The following is a 14,177-nucleotide window of genomic DNA, read 5'->3' as shown; positions in this document are numbered from 1 at the left end:
TTGTTAATTTAAGCAAAATGCAATGTTATGGTTTGCTGTCACTTGGGCAGCAAACGATAACGTTGCATTTACCATTCGTCTTCAGAGGAATGTTTAATCATTTGCTAAATTCATTTCTTGATTTTTAAGCGACGTCTACTTGTTTAACACGATGTTTGGTTAAGATTAATGTTTAAAGGAACTCTGCCAGATTTTGTAATACGCGGAAACGATACCACGTGATTACGTTTGTAAGGATAGATTCAACTTTAGATTTAGTTAGTGACCTAAATTAGTTGTTTAAATTAATTTGTGATTTAACTATCAAGTTTGGAAAATTTAGTGAGTTTGCGTTTTAATAATTTGTGAATTTGAAGTAATTTCCGTCTTGACAAGAGGGAGCCACCGAACTATCAAGTTTGGAAAATTTAGTGAGTTTGCGTTTTAATAATTTGTGAATTTGAAGTAATTTCCGACTTGACAAGAGGGAGCCACCGTTTTTGTTTTTCGGGGTGGCGGCTTGTATGTCATCAAGACGGAAAGACTTTCTTTCTGTGCTGCGCCTCGGCTGCGACCAGACGCTCTGAGAGTACATACTGTTGTATTATTTTAAGGTTATTTTTAAGTGTGTATATCAGTGCTAGGCGAAGTGTTGTAATTAAATAGTGTTAAACTATAATTTGGTGTTTCGTTTGCAATGAGTGAGCCTTGTGATGGAGTTGGTGGCGTCAGTTTATCTGACGCCACCTTTTCCAAAAATTCTCCGGAGGTCGGTGCGCCGTCATCTGCTCGCCCTTCTGGCTCGGTTAACAAAAATATGAACACTTCTGTTGATGGGGTGCCGGCTGATTTTTTCACTCAGATGTTGCAAATGATGAAGCACGTGTCGGATCGTATGACGTCGCAATCAGATATTTCAAAAGTGAGAATAAATGACGTGTTTTTGCCGTCATACGATCCAGACGCTAATGTTGGGGTTAGAGAATGGTGTCAACATGTGACCACAGCTGTGGAAACTTACAACCTGAGCGATTATGAAGTCCGGATGAAGGCTGGTAGTTTGCTTAAGGGTCGCGCAAGGTTGTGGGTTGACAATTGGCTGGTGTCCACCACCACGTGGCAAGAATTGCGTGATGTTTTCATTTCGACTTTTGAACCGGAAAACCGATATTCACGCGATGTTGTGCGTTTTAGAGAACATACTTACGATAATTCTAAAGACATCGCTCAGTTCTTATCACAAGCTTGGGTTTTATGAAGACGTATTACTAAAGATAAGTTGTCGAATGATGACGCGGTTGAGGCTGTTATCGGTTGCATTGGGGATGAGCGCCTGAGAATCGAATTGTTAAATGCGCGAGCTACATCTGTCCCAGAACTTATTGCAGTGGCTTTATGTATAAAAAGTGTTAAACGTCCTCATCCCAATGCATCGATACCGCATCAGAGTGTCGCAAAGCGCCCACGTTTTGATAAGACACCGGGCTTTTGCCAAATCTGTAAAAGGTCGGGTCACGATACGCGTGATTGCCGATACCGCGACAAACCTGAAGGCCCTCAGCCGCGACAACAGGATGGTAAAACTACTCCTCCAGGTGTTGGTAGACCGACATGTACGTTTTGTTCAAGGTTGGGTCATACTTATCAAACGTGTTACAAGCGAGAACGTGCAGTTGTTTCTAATGTCAATTGTGTGGGGACGTCAAAAATAAATGCGATGCCAGTTGTTGTAGGAGGTTTCAAAATTAATGCGATTTTTGATAGTGGAGCCGAATGTTCAGTCATTCGTGAATCTGTAGCTGCAAAGTTGCCGGGAAAACGCGTTGATAGGGTTAGCTATTTGAAAGCTCTCGGACAATTTACGGTTGTCTCGCTTTCAACATTAACAACAGTTTGCATAATCGACAACTTGCGCGTAGAACTAGAGTTTCACGTCGTTTCCGGTATTGAAGTGAGCTCTGATATTTTGATAGGCATTAATTTGATAGAAAATACGAACCTAAGCGTTGTTGTAAATTCACGAGGTGCAATGCTGGTTCATCAACCGATCATTTACCACATGCGATCTCAAAGCCCAAAATTTGGGAAATTAGATTGTGACTTAACCAATGACAATCAGATTAGCGAGTTAAAAATATTGCTGAACAAGTTCGAATACTTGTTTATTCATGGCTACCCGCATACGCGAGTTAATACGGGTGAGCTAGAGATTCGATTAAAGGACGAAAGTAAGACAGTGGAGCGTAGGCCCTATCGGCTTAGTCCAGTTGAACGGGAAAAAGTTCGCGATATCGTTAACGAATTGCTTGAGCATAAAATAATTCGGGAAAGTAAATCTTCTTTTGCAAGCCCAATAATTATAGTTAAAAAGAAAAACGGCAAAGATCGTATGTGTGTAGACTACCGAGAGTTAAATAGGAATACCGTCAGGGACCATTATGCCTTACCGATAATCTCAGACCAAATAGACCAACTGGCCGGGGGTATTTATTTCACCACAATTGACATGGCAGCTGGGTTTCATCAGATACCTATTTCGGAGGGATCAATTGAAAAGACTGCTTTTGTAACTCCCGATGGTTTATATGAATACCTAACTATGCCATTTGGACTTTGCAACGCGGTGTCAGTCTACCAGCGCTGCATTAATAGGGCTCTCGCTCACCTCACGAGCTCACCAGACCAAGTGAGCCAGGTCTATGTCGATGATGTGCTCTCAAAGTGTAAAGATTTTGATCAGGGCTTATACCATATTGAACGCATATTGATTGCTCTACAAGAAGCTGGCTTTTCTATTAACGTTGATAAAACCGCCTTCTTTAAACGCTCCATCGAGTACTTGGGCAATATAATTGCAGACGGGCAGGTCAGCCCTAGCCCAAGAAAGGTGGAGGCTTTAACGAAGGCACCAATCCCGAAAACTGTCAAACAAGTTAGACAATTCAATGGCCTGGCTGGATATTTCAGACGTTTCATTCCCAACTTCTCGCGAGTTATGGCTCCTTTATATGAACTCACTAAGAACGATACGACACGGGAATGGAACGAAAGGCATGACGAAGCTAGGGATTATATTGTCAAACATCTGTCTACTGCGCCTACCCTTACGCTATTCCAGGAAGACGCACCCATCGAACTCTACACGGACGCCAGCAGCATCGGCTACGGGGCAGTGTTAGTGCAGACATTCGCGGGTCGCCAACATCCAGTCGCGTACATGAGCCAGCGCACCACCGACGCCGAGAGCCGCTACCACTCTTACGAACTTGAAACGTTGGCGGTCGTAAGAGCAATTAAGCATTTTCGGCATTACCTCTACGGCCGAAAATTCAAGGTAATAACCGACTGTAATGCTCTCAAGGCCTCCAAAAACAAAAAGGACTTGCTTCCGCGAATCCATCGGTGGTGGGCGTTTTTGCAAAACTACGAATTCGAGGTGGAGTATAGGAAAGGTGAGCGATTACAGCACGCACTTTTTCAGTAGAAACCCTTGCAGCGAGATGTCAGTTAACGTTATGACTCGAGATATGGAATGGCTGCAGATTGAGCAGCACCGCGACGACGTGCTACGCCCAGTGATGGAGAGTATAACATCTGGCGATTCCATCGAAGGCTATGTCATGGAAGATGGCATACTTAAGAAAATGCTCACAGATCCTATACTCGGCATACATAAACCAATTGTAGTGCCTAAGTCTCTCCAGTGGAGCTTGATAAACTCCTTCCACGTGACACTGCAGCACCCAGGATGGGAGAAAACTCTGCAGAAGCTACGAGAAACGTACTGGTTTGACAAGATGAACTCGGCTGTTAGACGTTTTGTAGACAATTGTGTTATATGTAGAACCTCGAAAGGACCATCTGGTTCTATACAAGCGCAGCTCCATCCGATCCAGAAACCCACGGCAGCGTTCCAGGTCATTCATATGGACATCACAGGAAAAATGGGCACGAGGAACTCCGAAGGACAAGATGAGTACGTAATTGTTGCTATTGATGCATTCACGAAATACATATTACTGAGCTATTCCAATGACAAGAGCCCGAGCAGTACACTCGCGGCACTCAAGCGTGTCATTCACCTGTTTGGCACCCCGGTACAAGTGGTGGTTGATGGCGGTCGGGAGTTTCTCGGCGAGTTCAAAGTCTACACTGACCGCATAGGGATTGACGTGCATTCAATTGCGCCAGGAACAAGCCGAGCAAACGGACAGGTCGAAAGGGTCATGGGCACATTGAAAAATGCCCTTACCATGATCAAAAACTACAGTACTCAAGACTGGCGCTGGAAGCTTTACAGCTCGCTTTCAACTGCACGCCACATCGAGTGACAGGAGTAGCTCCGCTCACTCTCCTGACCCGCCGACAACATTGCATACCGCCAGAGTTACTAAGGTTGGTGAATATTGAGAACAAATGCATAGATTTTGATCTGCTCGAGCAACACGTACGACAGAAAATGATTGATGCGGCGCAATACAACAAGCAACGCTTCGACAGAGGCAAGGCGAAATTGCGCCCATTTCAACGAGGCGACTACGTACTCGTCAAGAACAATCCTCGTAACCAGATATCCCTCGACCTCAAATACAGTGAGCCGTATGAAGTATGCAGAATCCTGGACAACGATCCGTTTCCGATCCGATTCCGTAAGATACAAGTTAAGGATGCCAGTATGGCCAAACGAAACCGGAGATTTCGGCAGAGTAGGTCGTACCACACACTGGAAATATGTGCCGATGCGGATTCAGGAAGATCTTAAAGTGACAAGTACACCAGGCGTGAGGGATTGGAACCTCCCCGAGGCATTGAGGCCAGAGGAAGGAGGAGCAGGAACCCCCAATCGTAATTGTCTGGGTTGGGCACGTGCAGCTACTTTGACCAATGATCAAGTAGCATTCCTGGAGAGCGCGAACGTAATGGAAGATGCGTTTCCGGTCAAATTTTCGAAATTTCAATACAGTACCGATTTGTATGAAAAGGTTTCGTTAGCACTATCTAAGACTGAGGAAAAGATTAAAATCATTCCCCAGACGAAGAAGAACGCTGAAGGAGCTATCGCACAGGTCTGTTGGATACAAGTAGAAAATACTGACCAAGACACATCACCAAACAACTTTTATTGTGAGTCAAGAAACAATCAAGTTGTAACATCATCTGAATTGGATGCGCGCCAAATTCTAGCATCTTTGATTCTGTCATTCAGAGTACAAAAAGATCAAATTGGAGAGACCAGACCGTATAGCGTTTACGCTTTCGGTAACTATCGCGGAGTACCAGATACATGGCATAGTACCCGAAACACGGTCTTCAACGATGGTCGAGCCGATAGGTGGAACGTTAAGGAGTACACTGCGCCATTTACGGATAAGTCAGATCGGTACATCATCAAGCGAGTGACCGGCAGAGGGCGCCCTCGAGTTGCGCCGAGCGCCCCAGCCCGGCGAGCAGGACACCGTGTCGAGGGACAGTGTAGAGGACCCCGAGCGACAACCAGCGAGCGTGCCGGCCGACGAGACTGAAACAGATGCCACATCTCGGCCCCAGCCCCTGCCGTCTACCTCGCGAGCTGCCCAGGCCTTGGATGCTTAATGGTTAGTTTTATATTTCTTACTGCTATCCTGATAGTTACTTAAAATGTTTACCAATTTATGAGAAAGCCAGTATCAACATCAGCAGTAAGATCCAGCCGTTGGCCTATGTCTTTGTTGACGGGTCGACCATTATTAAAAGTAAGCCTGTACATTATCCCTATCCTATTTTCCTTCCTTGAACCAATTTCAGAGCCCCTGTGGACCACGATCAAAATAAATAAGGCCTAGGCCACAGCATCGTCCTTCCTACATCCTTTAGAGCCCCTGTGGACCACGGCGTACGAGACAGCTCAGCGCCACAGCATCATTCCCATGTGAGCTCTTCATTACGCTATTTATTTTCAGAGCCTCTGTGGACCACGGTCATAAATATAAGGCCCAGGCCACAGCATCAACCTTCCCAATCCTTTAGAGCCCCTGTGGACCACGGCGTACGAGACCGCTCAGCACCACAGCATCAAAACCCTCATAAGCCTAAACAAAAGGCAAGTAAAAAAAAAAAAAAAGCATTACTTTTCAGAGCCTCTGGGGACCACGGTCAAAATGATTGACTATGACTGTTGCTAACTTTGACCGACTTAGGAATAGGCCCCAGCATCGTCCTAGTTCCCACTTCCATTAGAGCCCCTGTGGACCACGGCGTTCGAGACCGCTCAGCGCCACAGCATCAATCCTATCTACGAGAAATCAAATCGTGCAATTATGCGTGGAGCATTTGTATCGATATATCTACGAGTACATAAATCGTGCGAGTAAGCGTGGAGCATTACAAGCACTTCAATATCATCGCTCACCTTCCATGTACAGCATTCCTATACTTATAACAATTTTGTATAAAGCCTCTCAATCTTTATTCTGTGCTTTTCATCTTACTATTTAACATACTTGTGTGTATGAACTTTATGGTACAAAAGCTAGCTGATAACTAGGATTGTTGAAATCGGTTATCAAAGAAAAATAGTACAACAATTTTATTATCATTACAGTAGTGACGTTGTTTCATTTTGAAAAGCGCCAGCCACAAACAAGTTGTCAGCTAGTGTACCGGTGGACGGATACCTAGCTCAAAGAAATTACTTTTCATTTTCAGACCCGCGACTGGTGCAGAGCACGCACACTGTCTCGCAGAATGGCCGTGTCGACGCACCACTCTAATTATATGGAAAAATTAATTAATCAATCAAGATTAATTCCTAATTTAACATGCGGCGTAATTATTGATTGTAATTATCACACGTGTAGTAAAATCTCTCATCTCTCATCAACCGAATGATCATGGTTCTATACTCTTCGCATATACGAGTGTTACTGTGTTGTGTGCTATAATTGTCATGTTGTATTTGTTATTTTAGTTATGTGTTATTTCTTCTACACACACTTATCAGTTTTTTTTTTTTTTTTTTTATTGCTTTGATGTGTGGACGAGCTCACAGCCCACCTGGTGTTAAGTGGTTACTGGAGCCCATAGACATCTACAACGTAAATGCGCCACCCACCTTGAGATATAAGTTGTAAGGTCTCAGTATAGTTACAACGGCTGCCCCACCCTTCAAACCGAAACGCATTACTGCTTCACGGCAGAAATAGACAGGGCGGTGGTACCTACCCGCGCGGACTCACAACAGGTCCTACCACCAGTAATTACGCAAATTATAATTTTGCGGGTTTCACTTTTATTACACGATGTTATTCCTTCACCGTGGAAGTCAATCGTGAACATTTATTGAGAACGTATTTCATTAGAAAAATTGGTACCCGCCTGCGGGATTCGAACACTGGTGCATCGCGCTCAACGCGAATGCACCGGACGTCTTATCCGTTAGACCACGACGACTTCAATTATTCTCATTATCCTCTCGCAGGTCTGCTGGAAGAGATTTCTCAAAGAAACAAGCAGTGCCTTTGTACATAATTTTCCTATTACTTTGTACTGTGTCTTGTTTTCTGTGTGTACATAAATAAATAAATAAATAAAATAAAAATATTTCAGACTGATTGTTAATTTAAGCAAAATGCAATGTTATGGTTTGCTGTCACTTGGGCAGCAAACGATAACGTTGCATTTACCATTCGTCTTCAGAGGAATGTTTAATCATTTGCTAAATTCATTTCTTGATTTTTAAGCGACGTCTACTTGTTTAACACGATCTTTGGTTAAGATTAATGTTTAAAGGAACTCTGCCAGATTTTGTAATACGCGGAAACGATACCACGTGATTACGTTTGTAAGGATAGATTCAACTTTAGATTTAGTTAGTGACCTAAATTAGTTGTTTAAATTAATTTGTGATTTAACTATCAAGTTTGGAAAATTTAGTGAGTTTGCGTTTTAATAATTTGTGAATTTGAAGTAATTTCCGTCTTGACAAGAGGGAGCCACCGAACTATCAAGTTTGGAAAATTTAGTGAGTTTGCGTTTTAATAATTTGAGAATTTGAAGTAATTTCCGACTTGACAAGAGGGAGTCACCGTTTTTGTTTTTCGGGGTGGCGGCTTGTATGTCATCAAGACGGAAAGACTTTCTTTCTGTGCTGCGCCTCGGCTGCGACCAGACGCTCTGAGAGTACATACTGTTTTATTATTTTAAGGTTATTTTTAAGTGTGTATATCAGTGCTAGGCGAAGTGTTGTAATTAAATAGTGTTAAACTATAATTTGGTGTTTCGTTTGCAATGAGTGAGCCTTGTGATGGAGTTGGTGGCGTCAGTTTATCTGACGTCACCTCACCTTTTCCAAAAATTCTCCGGAGGTCGGTGCGCCGTCATATTGTATACAACTTGTACATTTACGTAAAATACTCATTTTCTGTTTCTAAATTCTTCTCCTATGTTTGAATCTCAAACACAAATGTAAAATGTGGAGATATTGGTGTGGATATATGTATGGAATAAGAATGAAAAGAATAACATACCTGGTGATTGTATGAATATATGAGTGCCATCTATAGCACCATGTACTCTAGGGAATCCAGCAATATTATAAAACTCCTGTTGAGTATGATTTTGTAACACAACAAAATTTGCATATAATTTTGCTATGGCTTTCATTAGACACAATACGACTAGCAGATGCAATTGATATTCCAATAAAATCAGCAATAGACACTAGCATTGTACCCAATGCATAAAACCGTAGAGCCAGAAGTACCTGATGAAGAGGAGATATTCCATGATTTCTGTAAAATAGTAAAACTAGATTGAAACCTGATATTACATAAGTACAAATAAAAGTTAATGAGTACTTGTATGGTTAAAATTTATCTTACCTCTTTGACGTTACACTCAGATATGGTATTGTTAAATTAGTCCATTCATTCACTGCACCTTTGCTCAGCCTAAATCTATATGCAAATTCGTAATCATTTAACATATTCATGTAATTCAGACGTTCTTTACACTCCTTTAATCGTATGATATCGGCCTCACTATCACTATCGGCATCAAAATCCAACATCATTTCAAATAATTCTACATCACTATCATCACTGCTACAAGATGCCATTATGAAGAGATTAAAGAGAAGTACAAATTAAATTGAAGCGATTTACTTTTAAATGTAACATGTAACTGGCTGATTTTGACAGATAAGCGAATGCCCTTACTAGAGAGATAGCGTCGCCTATCGGAGAGTTACATAAAACTCATATTGAAACGGAAGTAAGCACGATTTGTATGAGCGTTCTATCTTTAGTAGGCTATCCGTACTCCGGACGATAGATAGATAAATCCGATAGGAACTGCTTTCCGTCGATAGGTTATTGGAACGCAAGTAAGGACAAAAGGATAGATTTGTCTATCTTTAGTAACCGAAACTAGGGATAGATAGGTTATTGAAAACGGCCGTTAGACTACTCACCTCTCTATTACAATCTATTTTAATTGTGTTGCTCACTCTAAAGTTCGTAACATACTATCGCAATGTACCTCAAGATGGGTGCGCCGCGCCATAAGTGAGAGTGATTCAAATTTTAAACTTATCAAGGGACCGCACGATAAAAAAACACAAAACACCTTCAGAACATTTATTTAATTACAAACGTCATTCCTTATGACTTCCGCTCTAGTATCACTTAATTATTATTTACAATAGTTTTTTACTCGTTACGGAATAAAACTGTTTTATTTAAATATAATAGTTCCGAAGAAAGATTTTGTCGTTAATCTTTTTTCTGAAATATCTAAACCGAATGTCTAAATATGTTTTGATGACACATTTTATTAAGAGGTATTTATGATTAGTGTTATGATCAATTGATTCCGGCCGAAAAATGGTGTCCAATTTTTCAAAGTAGTGCTCCATAATGAATTTAAATATATATAGATAATAATTTTGGGGCATCGACGTTTTAATTATTATTTTTGTATGTTTTAAGCGGGGTGGCATAATAAAATAAGAAATTATATATAAGCAATCATATTAAATCGATATCAAAGTCGATAAATAATGTACAACCCAAGACAAGTACCGGCTGAACTGACAAGGCATTTGGTGCGCTAAACATGGCGGATTTTCGGCCCCATTAGGTATTTACGTATATACATGTTTCATTTTATGTACGCACTGAAATACTGTTATATTGTTTTTCTGCGAGTTACAGTCCTGAGTAAGAACGAAATATTTATGTGTGTGCCTTCAAAATGGATGCTATTTATTTAAGCAATTGTACGTATAGAACAATATGTCGCGACCCTATAATAAAGGTATATGGTTGTTACTAATTATTATTGTCTTACTTATCAAAACTCAAAACTGTAGTCAGTCGATATTAAGTGTATAATCTATGGTCAGTCGCTCAATAAATGTCGTTGAGACTTTTGGCGGGAACTCCAAAAAGAGCGCGCGTACAATTTGATTTTTTTTTCATTTTTATTTCAATTTTGTTATTTTTTATTAAAATACTAAGTGTAAATAGTGGAATTTATTAGTGGTGATCCTTAGAAATGGAAGGTAACGAGGGGGGCGGGGATAACCCGCCCACCTCAAATAAACGTCCTCGCGTTGAGGATCGTGGTGGTGACCCCAAGGTGGACTTTGGCGTTGGCGGAGGCGGTGAGCGTAATGACTCTTACTTGCCTTTTTTTAAACCTAACTATAAAAGACTTTATCCGGAGAACTCCGCTAATACTGAGTTTAAAGTATTTGTCGAAGCAACCAATAAGGACAGATTGTGCAACAAGAGCCCTGTTTCCTTAAACCACGTTTTTGCAACGGAAATTAAAGGTGTGACGGCAATTCAAAGAGTGAATGCCAATAAAATAGCAGTTATTTTTAAACAATATAACACAGCAAATAACTTTATTAAGAATTTATCTTTCTTAGAAAAATATGATATGAGAGCTTTCATTCCTGCTGCGCAGATTGAAAAGACTGGAATAATAAGATTCGTTCCAGCTAACATTCCTAATAAAGAGTTGTACAGTAGGCTATCGTCAATATATGAAATTATTGCTATCAGAAGATTCACAAAGAAAGTAGGACATGAGCATGTTCCTTTACAAACTGTAAGCATTACTTTCTTATCTAATATTCTACCAGACAATGTTCAATACGACTTATTCTCTTACAGAGATTTTGAATATATACCACCATTGCAACAATGTTTCAAATGTTTCAAGTTTAACCACTGAGCTAAAATCTGTAACGTTAAACAAAAATGTTCAATTTGTGGAGGTGAGCACTTATATAAGTTATGTGACAAGCCCACTGAAATTTGTTGTACTAATTGCAGCGGACCACATCTTGCCATTTCAAAAATATGTCCAATTAAAATGAAGAAAATTATGGAAAAAAAATCCAAAATTCCTTATGCAAGTGCTAACTCAATCAAGCAAATAAATAACAATGACTTTCCTCCACTTCCAACATCAAAAACACCTGTATATAATACTGTAAATAAATCTGTATATAACTCTGTAAATAAGTCTCTATATAATTCTGTAAATAAGCCTGTAAATACACATGTAGATAATGTAAATAAGCAACAAGATTTATTACCTTTAGAAAATATTAAAAATCAAATTATCTCCAACAATGATGTACTTATGGCCCTTGTACAGACATTGGTGGAGCTAGGCAATAAGGGTGATAATTCACCTACTACAATGAAAACTTGAAATTTAAGGATATCTTAATTAAAAATCTAAAATTATGGATCTAGGTCCTACACAGTCTAAGATACAAAATTCAAAATTTTTGGTTGAACCCTTTACATGGTCAGAATTTACAATAAGTTTACAATCTAGACGTAATACAACACCAGGTATGGATGACTACTGTTTCGTACTGAAACAGATTTTCGTGTTTCTATATTTTTATTAATATCGAGTATTAGGCAATACATCTTCAAGGCAACACAAATCTTAACCTAGGTACAGTAAGGTTCGATCTCGCCTGTAGACGGCCGACTAGCCAACCCGAAGCTTGCTGAGCAACCCCTCCAAGCCTACGGGCAGAGATCGCCGTCGTATAGTAACTTAACACACGCGTTCCGCGGCAGACATTCTTTATTACAAACAACAAAAATTATCCAACGCAAGTCACGCGTAACCATTAGAACCAGCGACAATTGTTCATCGTGTACCAGTCAAGGGACAGACGGTCCCACCTCCGGAAACGACGCTGAGCCCAGGGAGCGCGAGGCAGTGGAAGGAAGGTGAACCGGTAAGTCTTCAGACATATTTCGTTCCTTACTGTACATATTTTTTGGTCCATTCGAACCGAATTGCTTAGCGTGACCTTGGGTTGTCTTGAGTTAATATTCATTTTTAATTTGTAATAAAATAAAATTCACGATAACCGCCATTAACTCGCGCTGCTCCGTAGCCATCATGGCGGATATCGAACAAGATTTGTTTGAACGCGAAATAATTCTTGACGATATCAAACGTACATTACAAGTTGCTCAAATTAATGAACAACAATTTAGATCTCGTGTTATAGACCTAACTTCTCAACACAGAAAGTTTGCAAAATTACAATCCAAAATTGAAAAGGTTCTTATAAAATCAAAATGTTTCGACAAAGAAGAACAGCTTAAAATTCGTGGTGATTTTAATGATTGTTACTACGCCATAATTGCACATATGAATAATTTGAAAAAATCAGATGAAGAGAGTAGACGAATGAGTCGACCTTCAATTGTAAATTCTTCGTTCAATGCTCATAGCGGTGGTTGCGCAACCAAACTACCCACCTTACCTATGCCGTGTTTCAACGGGGAACCTACCGAGTGGCCCCCGTTTTATGATTTATTTCGTTCGTTAGTGCACGACAGTGATGCCTTCACCAACACGGAGAAATTCCGTTACTTACTATTAACTTTAAATAATGAGCCGTATAATTTAATAAAGTCACTACCGATAACTGAGGACAATTACTTTGTGGCTTTGAACATTTTAATTTCACGGTATGATAATAAACGGGTGATCGCAGTGAAACATATCGATAAAATACTCGATATCGAACCTTGTTCCGAAAGAAACATTCTTACTTTGCGTAATTTACTGAACGTATATCAAGAAAATATAAAGGCGTTGGAAGTTATACATCTGCCTACGAAACAATGGAGTTTTTTATTATTGAACATCCTACTGCGTAAAATACCACCCTCAATACGTAAGAGGTTCGAGTTATCTCTAATAAAACCATGCGATATTCCAGACATTGACACGTTAATAAACTTCTTAGAACGTGAGTTATCTGCATGCCAATTTTCAAACTCAAATTCGGTTAGTTTAAATACAAATGTTAAAATGGTCGAACACGGGGGTAGTTCTCGAACATTACCGCAAAATGCATCGCGTGTTGTTTCTAAGTCAAGCGAAACCACCTTAGGTACGCGACGTTCATTTGCCGCTAGCGTCATTCATGACGTTCCCTTAAAAAATAAAAACACGAAGAACAATATGTGTTTATGTTGTGAGGCTCAGCATACGTTAAATAAATGCAGCAAATTTCTAAATTTATCTCCGCGTGATAGATATTCTTTCATTCAAAATAAAAACGTTTGTTTTAATTGTTTAAATGTCGGTCATGATGTGAAACAATGCAAGTCCAATTTTGTGTGTCGCTCGTGTCAAAAAAGACATCACACTTTGCTTCATTTTGATTCTCATCGTTTGTCGGTTACAGTAAATAGTGGTATGACAGAAAGTAGTTCTGCATCTCTCTCGCGCAACGATTCATCTCAATCTGACGTAGCCGCTCAACACGTCATGACCGCCGTGAATCACACACAGTTTACTGCATCGTGTGTTCGGGGTACAGTTTTGTTAGCCACAGCGCTCATCCATGTATGTGTGACTCCGCGTATTAAACACATCGTTCGATGTATTGTAGATAGTGGTAGTCAGGCGACATTTATCACAGAAGCTTGCGCGCAGCGTTTAAATTTGGCGCGTAAATATACTAACGTTCCGATGTTCGGTGTGGGTGATAGTAAGCCTGTATACCCGAATGGCTGCGTAAATTTTTGCGTTATCCCTCGTAATGAGGATCAGCCTTCGATCCCGGTGGAAGCATTTATTTTACCAAAGATTGTTTTACAAAATATGCCAAGCGTTTCTTTACCTTTCAGGGAATGGCCTCATATACAGAATATTACATT

At 40.3% G+C, this 14,177-nt stretch overlaps 2 protein-coding genes across 2 annotated transcripts; both read left to right on the top strand.

The window, feature by feature from the left end:
• The first annotated feature begins 676 nt into the window (after nt 1-676).
• On the top strand, nt 677-4,310 carry LOC134201318 (uncharacterized). Its single transcript, XM_062675842.1, has 3 exons — nt 677-1,109; nt 2,379-3,313; nt 3,522-4,310. The coding sequence occupies exons 1-3, from the start codon at nt 677-679 to the stop codon at nt 4,308-4,310; spliced, it is 2,157 nt and encodes a 718-aa protein (XP_062531826.1).
• Nucleotides 4,311-4,445: 135 nt separating this feature from the next.
• LOC134201270 (uncharacterized) lies at nt 4,446-8,226 on the top strand. Its single transcript, XM_062675780.1, has 2 exons — nt 4,446-5,573; nt 6,664-8,226. Exon 1 carries the CDS (start codon nt 4,446-4,448, stop codon nt 5,499-5,501), a length of 1,056 nt encoding a protein of 351 aa, XP_062531764.1. The 3' UTR covers nt 5,502-5,573; nt 6,664-8,226.
• The last annotated feature ends 5,951 nt before the right edge of the window (nt 8,227-14,177 follow it).

Source organism: Bombyx mori, chromosome 24 (genome assembly GCF_030269925.1).
Source record: "Bombyx mori chromosome 24, ASM3026992v2".
Classification (NCBI taxonomy): Eukaryota; Metazoa; Arthropoda; class Insecta; order Lepidoptera; family Bombycidae; genus Bombyx; species Bombyx mori.
The sequence above is the reverse complement of the archived record's forward strand: the minus strand, read 5'-3'. Positions and strand labels throughout refer to the sequence as shown.

Excerpts from the sequence above, each read along its gene's own strand:
- LOC134201318 (XM_062675842.1), top strand. The coding sequence starts at position 677 with ATGAGTGAGCCTTGTGATGGAGTTGGTGGCGTCAGTTTATCTGACGCC. Across the intron at positions 1,110-2,378 it reads CACCACGTGGCAAGAATTGC|ACTACCGAGAGTTAAATAGG; the intron begins GTGATGTTTTCA and ends GTATGTGTGTAG. Across the intron at positions 3,314-3,521 it reads TCTACGGCCGAAAATTCAAG|ATTGAGCAGCACCGCGACGA; the intron begins GTAATAACCGAC and ends GAATGGCTGCAG.
- LOC134201270 (XM_062675780.1), top strand. The coding sequence starts at position 4,446 with ATGCGGCGCAATACAACAAGCAACGCTTCGACAGAGGCAAGGCGAAAT.